The 13,789-nt window shown below is 41.2% G+C and overlaps 1 protein-coding gene across 1 annotated transcript in view; it reads left to right on the forward strand.

The window, feature by feature from the left end:
• Window positions 1–11,118, forward strand: part of LOC126982750 (transcription initiation factor IIA subunit 1-like) — a gene marked incomplete at its 5' end in the record, with an annotated part of 38,984 nt that extends 27,866 nt beyond the window's left edge. Inside the window, 3 exons of the mRNA XM_050835074.1 lie at window positions 3,207–3,350; window positions 7,089–7,178; window positions 8,304–11,118. Of these exons, the coding sequence (XP_050691031.1) occupies window positions 3,207–3,350; window positions 7,089–7,178; window positions 8,304–8,411 (342 nt within the window). The remainder of the gene's footprint in view (window positions 1–3,206; window positions 3,351–7,088; window positions 7,179–8,303) is intronic.
• Window positions 11,119–13,789: the final 2,671 nt, after the last annotated feature.

Genomic DNA, 13,789 nt, shown 5'->3' on the forward strand with positions numbered 1-13,789 from the left:
ATGAAATATCTTCGGTGAAGAGATTTCATACATAGATCATCAACATTAAAACACTAGGTTATTTTTTATGTTAGACTCAAAAATCAATATATCAAAGAGAAAAATCAGTTAACTTTGCCCCAAAAATTATTATTCACTGCCTCAAATTTGATATTCCATATTCGTTTGTGAGCATGCCATGGTATTGAAGGCACCCGATGTTGTGTTATTTGGTGTCCCATCGTCAAAAGCTGGCGCTTTTGTTTACAAACACTGGTCTCTCGTTAACTGTGCATGCTCAGACCAGTAAGCGTAGCCCTGTACAGTATGTCTCATAAAGCTTTTTAACATATTAAGAGTTGCTGGAAGGCTGAATCAAACATACAGTACCACCATCCTTGCTGTTTCTAGAACGACACTCTGTACATATAAATACAACTCGTACAGGGTGTTGTTCTAGAAACAGCGGAGATGGTGGTAGTGGTACTGTATGTCTGATTCGGCCTTCCAGCAACTCTTAATTATGGTTATTAAGCTTTGTGACACTGTACAGGTCTACAATTGCCGGTCTGAGCATGCGCAGTTCACGAGAGACCAGTGTTTTGACGGTGGGGATGCCAAATAATACAACACCGGTTCAGGCGTTTCTAGTATTACCGTCCATAGGTACGTGTTAACGTATGATTTTCAGGTTTTGTAAGTTTTCTAAAATACAGATAATGAAAATTTGAATTCATGTATGTTTTTTATTTGAAATATCAATATAGTATCGTTTTCGCCTATCGGACTTCTCGCTAGCTAGTGTCGGAATTGTGGTTTTATATCGGCTATCGGTTATCACCTATGTTTGTGTCTCCAGTTAATGAATATCAGTTATCACCGATAAGGTTTTCCATTATCAGTTATCAGTTATCGGGAATAAGGTTTTCTGTTATCGTGCCCAGCTATGGGTCTGTGTTTCGTCTTATCCAATAACAACTGCAAACTTACTTTTATTATTGTTAATGATCCTTCATAGTCCATAGCTGTCTTATAATATGTTACCATAGAATACAGGGCGATCAAATAACTACTGTACAAAAATTAAATCGGTGAAGGATCGCCCATGCCCTGCTGTTATCCCATTTTCCCGTCGGGCGCCATTTGTATGATCTTGATCTTGATGTCACAGCTGGCTTAGGATTGTATGACTAAGGAGCAGTACAAGGTACATAAAAGAATCATATTGGAAAAAAATATCCATGTGTTCATTATTAATCATTAATAATAGTGAGAATAATGGGGTAAATATGATATCAGAAACTGTACAGCATGAGTCATGTACGAGGAGTTATTTCACGCCCGGCCGCCATTTACATTGTTCACAAACCACACAACAAACAGCTGCATGCCGCGTGTCACCAGAACCGCGTGAATTGCGTCTTGCCTAGTTGTCTGTCATAACCTATGGGTGATGGTGAGAATAATATGCTTATTATGATCTCAGAAGCTGTACATAATCAGTATGTACGAGGAGATATTTCTCGCAACACCAGCCCGACCGCAATTTGCATTGTTGGAAAACCACACAACCACACCCATACAACAAACAGCTGCATGCCGCGTGTCACCAGAACCGTGTGAATTGTGTCTTGCCTAGTTGTCTGTCATAACCTATGAGTGATGGTGAGAATAATATGCTTATTATGATATCAGAAGCTGTGCATCATCAGTATGTACAGGGATGTATTTCTCACAACATCAACCCGGCCACCATTTTCATTGCTTTACTCAAGGACACTTGTCAATTCAAGCAGTAAAGATTACACCAAAAATATATAAATTTTGGGAAACTGTACATTGTCAATGTTCTTTAACCCATACATATATCTGAACATTTTAAGAACTTTTTTTTTTTTCAAAATTGTTTTCTTAAAGTTTGGGGTGCACGTTATATGCTGGTGCACGTTATACGCCGCAAAATACGGTATTTATTTTTTGACAGAATCATACCTCTTGTTTGATTTACATTGTTTTTGATTTACGCGACCTCTTCAAGGACGCAATACTCGCGTAAATCGAGTTACCTGTATAGTAATTTTTGAGTAACAAAAAAATAACCTAGTGTTTTAATGTTGATGATCTAAGTATAAAATCTCTTCACCAAAGATATTTCATACCCCAAAATTTTTTCATACAACACTGGGCGCCCGGGCCATGATGCGCAGTAGGGATTAGACTTATCGCTAGCTAGCAGCCTCAACCTCACTCAGTGAATGTCGGAAGGATTCGCTCTCCAGTGGAACCTCCTTGCTGCTTGGCGTTTTCGTGTTCCTGCTTTACTTTTTTCTTCTTTTATGACCTCTGGATTTACTCTCATTACATGTATTTACCTTCCAAAAGCTGCTATTCAACACTCAGTGCATTCCTGGAGAGTAATAAAGCAACGTGTCATTTTTTTATTATGTAAATGCTTTTTTTTGTTGTTTGTTTTCAGGGATCCTCCCAATAATCTAAATAATTTAATTATCCAGATGACTGCTTCACTGCAGTTTGGATTATTGGACTTTTACTGTATAACACTGCTCTTGCAAACAAAGAACAGAAGGAGATTCTATTGAAAGAGGGTCAGATTCAACTGAAGGAGTGTCTTGATACTCCCCTCCTGAGAGTGTTCATGTCTTTGGAAGGAGAAAATACAGGAGGAAGGCCATTCCAGAATTTACCAGTGAAAGGAATGGAAGAAGGAAAATAGTGATTAGCCCTTGCATTAGGAATTTGGAGAGTATGAGGTTGAGTCAGATTAGAAAGTTTTTGCAGCAAGGCCAAGGAAGGAGTAGAGGCAAAGAACAGACAAAAGAACAGTTAGCATGAAAATGTTGATGTTAGATAGAATGGGAAGCCTCTTTGTGCTGGAAATTCATGGTAGGAAAATGTGAAAATAATATTTTCCCAAGGAGCAAAGTAACCATTTCCAAAAATAACATTGAATCTAGGGGAGGATTGTTAGTGTTTGTGTTACAAAATACTTTAGTAAGAAGTTGGAGGAGATTTCTTGAGAATTATAGGGGGAGGTTGAGAGGGTTAAATTGTCGTGGGAAAAAACATTACATAATATTTGAACCCCCTTAGATGTTTTGTAAATCCAATTTTCTGTTCTAAGTAGAGACACCATGTCTCAGCATTTCTATTCAGTGGTCTTTTTATGTAACTTTTATTGACCTAAAAAACCTTATTTACCTTTCCAGGTTGATGGCCAATTTGGCACTGGAGACAGCTCCTCTGAAATATCTGATGATGATGATGATGATGATGATGACAAGGATGAAGAGGATGACAAGAAGTCCATAGATGGAGAAGAAGATGAAGATGAGGCTGAGGGGCCAGAAGAAGTAAGTGAATGTAATGCCAATGAAGTAATCCCAATATGATAGATACCTTCAAGAAAAGGTTATATCAATTCATGGATAGTGAAGATATCATATCAGTTCACTCAATTACAATTAGAGAGCTCTCACTTTGCCATTAGCAACTACTACAGAAAATTGTTTGGGCAGTCTTGAAGAGTGAGACATGTGGCATCCCATCCCCAAAGTTTGCTCTGTGAAATTTTATTAAAACAAACATGTTTATACAGGTACTATACACTTGGAAATACATCTCCTGACTATGAGTATGTATGTACTTACTGGATGCTGTTTGACCCATTAGCCAGGCAATGCTGTGCAATGCCACCAGCAGTCCAGTAGTGGGTGTGGGACTGACCTTACAATATCAGCGGCAATGAAGCCAACAAGCCTTGCCAAAATGCAGCACCTACAAAATGCTCAAACCAAGATCAAGACCAAGCCTTGCTGGGCAGGGAGACACTTTGTAAACAATATAAACTCTGTAGCCAATGTGCGTGGCCACTGTTACCACAATTTCAACTGGATGCAGGGCAGACATGCTTACAGTTACCCATTAGCCATACAACTCCTGCATGTGGGATGTTGAGTCCAACATAAAAGTGGATCAGCTAAGCACAACAAAGATGGCTCCCTCAGTATTCCCTCAGCTGCTCTTACCGGTAACCTTTTACTAGAAACAGCAATCATAGCTGAACGAAACATTCGTAGAAAGAGAATGCAGGAGAGATTATGCTGGCCACAGTCATTAACTATGACCACTCCTATCTTTACAATGTCCAGCTGACTCTATATCAGCCCCGGGTAATGGTTCAGTGCAGTTAAGTGTTGGTCTCGGCTCGGGCACCCGGCCAACACCTCCATCTTGGCAAAACTCACCAGTGCTGCCTCTGCTGCCATGACAAAGGTGATCCCAAGCCTGCTAATGAACAACCAGTAACACAGCACAATGCTGTGTGGCTAATGTCTCAATTGTACACAGGACAGGCTTACTCTGGAGGTGTTGGAAGTGTGGCATGGGTATATCAAATCTTACACTGGTCAGATATTTATAATTTTTCAGTGGTTTATCTTAGAATTTTTTCATTCTTTGACCAACCAAAGTTTTACCATATACTTAGTATTTCTGGATACCCAGGGGCTGGATAGTTGAGGTTTTACTGCACAATGGGAGGAGACAATATGGTGCCATTGTCTAGAACATGGGCAGGCAACCTTTTCAGAGTGAGGGCCAGATGAGACTTTTGGGAGCAGGCTGTGGGCCAGAGTGACAAAACGAAATCCCCAAAGTGACTATATACAATACATTTACAAGAATTTTATTGAAAACATACAAATCAGTGAGACGGCTGGTGCTGCTTGCCATGAATAAGTGTTTCAATGTCCAGCTTGATGGATGAGGTAGACAACAAAAGAATGTCATTGAGGTGGCGGTCCGAGAGTTGGGAGCGAAGGTGAGACTTCGTGCACTTCATTTTGGAGAAGAGCTGTTCACAACAATAGGTGTTGCCAGACATGGCCACGATGCATTGAACATGCGCAATGTTTTTAAAAAAATTGCTAGAAGGGAGGACGAGGTCACAGAAGAAGGACAGCGGAGAAGAGGTGCGGAAATTCGCCTTCAGTTCATCATTGCACTGCAGCTCCACCAACTCCACCTGCAGGTGGGCAGGGGCGTCGTCCACAGGGAAGTCAAAGGGGGCGGTGAAAAGCTTGAAGTCCGCAGCCAGCAGCCTGAATCCTGCGAAACGGGAGGCAAATTCCTCCCGCAGCGAGGCGACGACACTTACGCAAGTGTCCAGGTCCACGTCGTCAGGGGCACAAGCAGCAAGGCGAGGAAAATGCACAAACTAACCAATAGCCAACTGAGCCTCCCACAGGCGCAGCTTAACCTCGAAGGCGGTGATGTGCGCGTGCATGTCTGTCACGAGAATGTCTTTGCCTTGCAGCTTGATGTTGAGGACATTCAGGTACGTAGTGATGTTCGTGAGCATGGCCAGGGAGTGAGCCATCGCGGATCGGAGAAGTGATCAGCGTGGGTAAGGTTCTTCTGACGGAGGAAGGTGGCGATCTGCTGCAGGTTGCACACACGGGACAGCGTGGCCCCACGACTCAGCCAGCGGACCTCACAGAAGTAGAGCAGGTCGTTGTAGTGCACGTTCACCTCGTCCATCAGTACCTGGAACTGGCGGTGGTTAAGGCTGCGGGAGAGGATGGAGTTGACGACCTTCAGTATAACAGACATGACATCAACGAGGTTGGCAGACTTGGTGTACAGGGCCTCTTGGTGAATGATGCAGTGCACCTTGTGGATGGGCTGTGTGTGTCCGGTGGCCTCACAGTGGCGCACTAGCAGTGAAGCGGCACCCTTCTTCTCCCTAATCATCGCCCGGGCACTGTTGGCCGTCACGCACACAAGACGGGAGAGGTTCAGGGAGTGCTGCTCCGCTCACTGAAGCACGGCGTCGAAGATGTCTTGCCCAGTGGTGGTGCCACGCAGCGGAACAAGCTGGAGGAATTCCTCACACACCTGGAGGTCAGCAGTGACCCCACAGATGAAAACGGCCAGCTGGACCGTGTCCTTCATGTTCGTGCTCTCGTCAAGAGTGAGGGAGAAGGCAACGAGGGTTGAGCTGCGTGTCTTGAGTGAGTCATGCACTCAAGTTAACTTTTGGATCCGGGGTTGCTTGGGGTGGTGGTGCCAGTCCAGTGATGTTGAATATTCTACATATCATGAACATATGAAATGGAAGTACTTAGCTACAAAATAACATATACAAGAAGTCGTTGTGGTTAATGCTGTCCATATGTTTGTCAACAAATGGTGAGCGATGGACTGATCATCCGTGCCGAGCGGCCGCTGTTTTGGAGACGTCATTTTGACGTCATTAATATCAACGGAAACGTGAAAGCGGAATAGTGGGAACCGCGCCTTACCTAGTCTCAATGCAAAAGTCCAATGGACACTGGCGTCTGGCAGGATCCGAGGGCAGAGTGAGGCGCAGAGTTGCCAAACAGTATCTGCCGGCAGATGCTGTTTGGCAGAATTTATTTATTTATTTATTTTATTTATTAATTAATCAATTAATTAATTTACTTATTTATTTATTTATTTATTTATTTATTTATTTATTTATTTTTTGGCTGGGGTTTCGCGGGCAAGATTGCAATATTAATGCCGAGCAGGGTGGCGGACCGGATGCTAGGCCTTCGTGGGCCGGAGGTTGCCTGCCCCTGGTCTAGAATATTGGTTGCAGGGTGAAAGTTGTGTAACATTTAGTACATGGGAACTGTAAAATTAGAGTTATACTGGACCTTTACTGAAGTCAGCACAGAAAAGTTATTGTAGCCCTCCATGGTCACAAAAGTTATTTGAGCAAATACTAACAATTGATAAATGTTATACAAAGTGCACTCTTCTCATATTCATAGCTTAGCTTAACAAAAACAATACTGCCATTGTATCTGTTGCTGGAAGACAGCAAATTACGGTTGTCATTCAGAAGATAGTGGTGTAGTGGTAGAATTTCAGTTATTCAGAATTCTGTTCTGGAACTCCAAAAAATTTAGAAATCAGGATTGCAAAATTGAAAGTCAACTGAGATTCAAGCTAATATGAATGTATGATAAGCTTTATTGTTTAAGTTTTCCTTTAAATGGTTTGTCAGCTTTTTTATGTATGTCAATATTGAGCAATAAAAGTTACTTTTTTTTTTCCTACAGGAACCCCTCAACAGTGATGATGACGTGAGTGAGGATGACACCTCAGATATGTTTGACACAGACAATGTGGTAGTGTGTCAGTATGATAAGGTGGGTGTCCATTAGCCACTTCCCTCCATATTACAGTAATGTCAAATTTTGTCTCTCTCATCACACTGATTTGCAACTACCCTACCCTCTTTCTTCCTGCTGCTTTCTTCCTTTGCTGGCATTGAAGATGCACCCTATTTTCAAGTGCAATACTATGAAGAAAAAATGAACTATCCAGACCTTCACCAATCTTACCAAGATGTTTTGTTGGTTGTTCGTGACTTTCAGCACGTCTACCATATACCGTATTTTGCGGCGATAACGGGGATATACCATGAAATCGTGTAGGATTTCCTTTTTCATTCATATTTCATCGTTACTCGGTGGTTTTAGCGACAAAATATACCGACATGTGGTGGCTGGCATCCAGCCTGGGAAGAACTGAATGGCTATCCATGCGTTCTTCTAACAAAATCCATCCTACATTACATTATTAGTCAGCCTTACCATCACACACACTTGGGGAGAGAAAGGATAAACTTAACTTATCAGATTTTAGACCTAGATCATATGTGATGGATTGCTCATGCCATCTTTTTATTTTTTTTTTTTTTTTTTTTTTACAACAAAGGAGACAGCTCAAGGGCACACAAAAAAGGAAACCATAAATAAAAAAAAAAAAGCCCGCTACTCGCTGCTCTATCATGGCACATAATTTACTCCAACTCGGGGTCGCAGGTCACAGACGCTAGTGGCCATACTGTACCAGTGACATTACCCATATTTGGACACTGGTGACTTTACTGAAGCAGACGGGTACACATTTGTGAAAATATAAAATTAAGGTTTTTAAGGCAGAATATGTTAAATTTCATCCTTTCATAGTTGTTGCTTAGTGGATAAAAGGATAACTCTCTCAGCATATATCTTTGCAATAAGTTTTAAAATGGTATTTTCAATGCCATTAGCATTACAATTTTTTTCTAAATACATCAAGGATACCTTAAAAAACTCACTATGCTCACTACGGAAAAAAGTATAGTTGTAAAATAACATACAAAAATACTTGCTGGTTAGAAGAGTAAATGATATTTTTTTAAATTAATACATTTATGTCAAAAGGAAATAATGCAAGATAAGTTATATATCTTTTAAGGCTTAATTACATATTTTTGCTTATTTCAGATTACTAGAGTGAGAAATAAGTGGAAGTTCACCCTGAAAGATGGTATTATGAACCTTAAAGGAAAGGACTACGTCTTCCAAAAGGCTACTGGGGAGGGAGAATGGTAGACTAAACTGTTGGACAAGGCAGAAGGCGGGTCACCTAGAGCTGTGATTTCAGACAGAGTGTACTTTTTGTCCACTCCTGTGGTACAAAGCTTTGGCTGGATGTCACTGCACCACTGTGCACTGATGGTACTGGATAATGTGCCAGTGTTAGGCCCTGAGGCACCAAATTGATAGTTTCTTATTCATCATTTACAAAATCAGTATATCTTTGTTCCCCTAAAGCTACAGGTTTGAATATTTTCTCATTGTACATTCATCATGTCTGTATATAGTCTGCATTGATTATTTGACTTTTTATTATTTAGTGATAAATAATGCTTTTGAGTACTGTATTTACCCATTCATTAAGCTGTCCTACCTGTTTTTATACACAGAAAAGTTAACTTTGACATATGTAGGGAGGAAAATTTGTTTTCATAAACTAATGTTCTATTTAATATTGCTGTTTCGATTTAATTATTTTTACTGTATTTGAAATCCTCAGCAATACAAAATATTCTATGAATATATAATATTGTGAGAATGAGATTAAGTACTGGAATGCACTTGGCTCTGCAAGCTTCACAAAAGCTTATTGGTTGCTGGATCATTGTATTGTGTGTGTGTGTTCGTGTGTGTGCATATATATATATATATATATATATATATATATATATATATATATATATATATATATATATATATATATATATATATATTTATATATATATATATATATATATATTAATGACAGTTCTGACCCTTGTGGCCACAATATTTCCCTTGGCAGAACTATGTTCATACACATCCTCTCCCCCTGACTCCCCATTCTCTTGCACAAAATCGTAAGTCATCTAAGTAGACCAAAGGAAGTCTTTCCATTGTTAGATGCAAGCCATACCCCATCCCAATTTCCATCCTCAACTTATTTCTGACTGTTCTGAGGGTTGAAAACTACTTTGTTCTACATTCCATTCCTTGTCACACACATTCTATTTGTCTTCATAGTCACACAGCCATTGCTGGATTTGAATGTGTTAAGTTCTTAGCTCTGGGAAGCTGTAAAGGCCTTACTTATTAACTTGCATGACATTAATATGTTAAAAAAAAATTACATTCATAGCATATAACATGGACATTCATATGCAACATCATCACTAATGAAAATGCAATCAGATAAATCTTATTTGAATTAAAATGAAGATATGGATGTGATTTGTAAATAATTGTTTATAGGCTATTTTATGTTAAATTATCACTGAAATACTACTTCCAATAGTACTCTGTTAAGCAAACTTCTACTGGTCAGAAAACCATAATAATACAAATGAAATAAAACATGTTCACAGCATTAAAAAAAAAAAAAAAAATTGAGATTCTGTAAGGCCCCTTTTGACTGTAAGTTCTTAGGGTGTAGCTTTTTCAACTTAAGCATATATCTAGCCCTGCACACAACACAGTATATCACATATATTGAAGTTTCGTCATGCTGCCTACTCTCCTTTTTCTGTTACCTTTTACCTCCTTTCATTCCTTCATCCATAGACAGCTTTGAGCTGGGTTCACACATAGCTGACTTGGTGTCCCTTTCAGCCCCGCTCCATCTGGATCAGTGGAAACAGGACTAAACGTGTGGCATTGTGGCCATGGTCAGCAGTAAACGTGGGTGGGCATGTGGGGTCGCCACTGAGCGGCAAAAAAATGGGAAGTGAGCCATTTTTTTATAGCATGTCTGAATAATTTGGGGACAGCCAGGACTGGACGGGACAGTTGTCAGAAATCAGCATTGAATGGCATTAGAACACCGCCAGGCGGGGGTGAGCCCCCGTCTGGCGGCAGCAGGCAGGGCAAAAACGACATGAAAATTGCATGCCCTGTTTGACAACTTCGTATCGCCAGCAGTCCTCAGCAAGACACCACTCATGGCAATGTCACATTGCCAGCAGTCCCCATCAGGACGCCGTGGCGTCCTGACAGGGTTGTACCTGGGTCCTGCAGCCACTTGGCCCTATCAAGTGTACTGTTTGTGCAACATAGCCAGTGACGAACCCCCACCTGACACAGGCAGACCCCTGCCAGACCCCACCTTACCCAGGCTTCAGTCAGGGTGATTCGGGGGTCCAGCGCCATGGGGACATGTTCAGGCCAAAAATGGCATGAGATGGGGTGTTATCAGCCACGATTGATCCCGTTCTCAAAAATTTCTAGGTCGGGACTGAACGGGACAGTAAATCAGCTATGTGTGAATCCAGCGTTAGTTCCAACTTGGGAGGCTACAATCACCTGCACAGGTTCACTTATGTATAACCACCCCAGAGAAGCTAATGCTAAAATATAAATGTGACAAAAGTATCAGAGCAGTAAAATATAAGGAGTGTGATTGTCACTATGGCCAAAACTACAGGAATTTACTCATGAAAGAATTGAATGCAGAAAAAATGTTAGTCTTTTTATTCAATACTCAACAGGATGATTTATGTTTATTTTTTACTAAAAAATTCAAGGACTACTTATGATAGAATTCAGTCAATTTTTATTATAAAGTTGGCTTGAAATGGGTAATGCTGTATGAATGGTCAGTTTTCCACATTGTAGGAATGGGTAATATTGTTTAGTTGACTATAATATCCCATGAGGGATATTATACACCAGAAAAATAATTGTTGTGTTCCTATATTCAGTGTTGCCATTTGAATTAAGGAAATTAAAATTTGATCAGCTTGAATAATTTTGATTCCTCTTCCACCTAATAGAAGCTATAGTCACTTATAATATAGTGTCATATCCCAGAAATAAAGACCTTAATAATTTAATATCCCCTTATTATACTGTATCCCTGAAATAAAGGGATTAAGAAGTGTCTTTGAAATAAGGGCATATTAATCATGGTGTATTCCACTTTGTCATAAGAGTTAACCCATTCAACACAAGGACGCATATAATGCGTCCTTGCGTGCTCCGTACCATATCTGAGGATGCATGTACTGCATCCTGGCTCGCTTTAGCCAGCATGTGTGTTATTTCTTCCTGGATATTGTACGATAGTTTTCAGAATGTAGGTCGTATGTGATACGGTGTCCTATTTGACTTTCAACATTATTATTGTGTAAAAACGTAAGTGTGTCTTGCACACATTTGTACTTCACAGTAACAATCAATTGTAACAGAAAATAACAAAAATAATGAGAAAGAAATGATATATGTGTATGGAGTTCCTCTTCCCTCAAGTTACCAAGTGGCTGGCTAGTGCATTCTCGGTGGCTCTCACTACCACTTCGGCTCTGGGGCTCTGAGACGCGGGGTTGCGCAGGAGCTGCCTCTGTCACGAAATATTCAGTCCCGTCTGAAATAAAACGGCTTGCCCAGGATATCGTATCACACTGTGGCAGAACGCAGAGTGAGCCCCTCGGCGAGAGGACCTCGCGTCCCATACATTTTCCAATGGGGAAAATTCTCCAACAGTCGTGACTTTCTTAAAAACTTATATTGCTTATTATATCATTCAGTGTACCTATTTTGAGGAACTGTATGTCACTGGCAGACGAAAATCATCAAAAATTATGCATGGGGCGCCCTTGGTATTTTATTCTACCACAAAAATTAGGGGTTCTCCTCAGAGCATAAAGAGGGCAGGGGTTTTCTATCCTCCTCAGTTTATTATTACATCACCACTCTGCCCACGACTGTGTGGTGTTTGAGAGATAAATGTTGTTCTGTGCTCCAGATTTTTTTTTTTTTTTTTTTTTACAACAAAGGAGGCAGCTCAAGGGCACACACAAAAAGAAAATAATAATAAAAAAAAAGCCCGCTACTCGCTGCTCCTAAAAAAGAAACAAAAGAGGTGGCCGAAAGTAAGATCAAATACGGGAGGAGAGGTGTCCTGATACCCTCCTCTTGAAAGAGTTCAAGTCGTAGGCAGGAGGAAATACAGATGAAGGAAGATTGTTCCAGAGTTTACCAGCGTGAGGGATGAAAGAGTGAAGATGCTGGTTAACTCTTGCATAAGGGGTTTGGACAGTATAGGGATGAGCATGAGTAGAAAGTCCCGCGGGAGGGGGGGAGGCATGCAGTTAGCAAGTTCAGAAGAGCAGTCAGCGTGGAAATATCGATAGAAGATTGAAAGAGAGGCAACATTGTGGCGGAATTTAAGAGGTAGAAGACTCACAGTATGAGGAGGAGAGCTGATGAGACGAAGAGCCTTAGCCTCCACTCTGTCCAGAAGAGCTGTGTGAGTGGAGCCCCCCCACACATGAGATGCATACTCCATACGAGGGCGGACAAGGCCCCTGTATATGGACAGCAACTGTGCAGGGGAGAAGAACTGGCGGAGACGGTACAGAACGCCCAGCCTCGAGGAAGCTGATTTAGTAAGAGATGAGATATGAAGTTTCCAGTTGAGATTTTGAGTTAAGGATAGACCGAGGATGTTTAGTGTTGAGGAAGGTCATAGCTGGGTGTTGTCAAAGAATAGGGGATAGTTGTTTGGAAGATTGTGTCGAGTGGATAGGTGGAGAAACTGTGTTTTTGAGGCGTTGAAGGACACCAGGTTCTTCTTGCCCCAATCGGAAATAATAGTAAGGTCTGAAGCTAAGCGTTCTGCAGCCTCCAGCCTTGAGTCGTTAAGTTCCTGAAGGGTGGGTCTTCTATTAAAAGAAGTTGAGTAATGCAGAGTGGAATCATCGGTGTAGGAATGGATAGGACAGTTCGTTTTGGAAAGAAGATCATCAATGAACAACAGAAAAAGAGTGGGAGATAGGACAGAACCCTGTGGGACACCACTGTTAATAGATTTAGGGGAAGAACAGTGACCGTCTACCACGGCAGAAATAGAACGGTCAGAAAGGAAACTGGAGATAAAGGTACAGAGAGAAGAATAGAAACCGTAGGAGGGTAGTTTAGAAAGCAAAGATTTGTGCCAGACCCTATCAAAAGCTCTTGATATGTCCAGCGCAATAGCAAAAGTTTCACCGAAACGGCTAAGAGAGGATGACCAAGAGTCAGTTAAGAAGGCTAGGAGATCACCAGTAGAACGCCCCTTGCGGAACCCATACTGGCGATCAGATAGAAGGTCAGAAGTGGAAAGGTGCTTTTGAATCTTCCGGTTAAGGATTGATTCAAAAGCTTTAGATAGACAAGAAAGTAAAGCTATAGGACGGTAGTTTGAGGGATTGGAGCAGTCACCCTTCTTAGGCACAGGCTGTATGAAGGCATACTTCCAGCAAGAAGGAAAGGTAGATGTTGACAGGCAGAGGCGAAAGAGTTTGACCAGGCAGGGTGACAGCACGGAGGCACAGTTTTTAAGGACAATAGGAGGCACTCCATCAGGTCCATAAGCCTTCTGAGGATTGAGGCCAGAGAGGGCATAGAAAACATCATTGTGAAGAATCTTTATAACAGGC

This window comes from Eriocheir sinensis, chromosome 51 (genome assembly GCF_024679095.1).
Source record: "Eriocheir sinensis breed Jianghai 21 chromosome 51, ASM2467909v1, whole genome shotgun sequence".
In the NCBI taxonomy this organism is placed as follows: Eukaryota; Metazoa; Arthropoda; class Malacostraca; order Decapoda; family Varunidae; genus Eriocheir; species Eriocheir sinensis.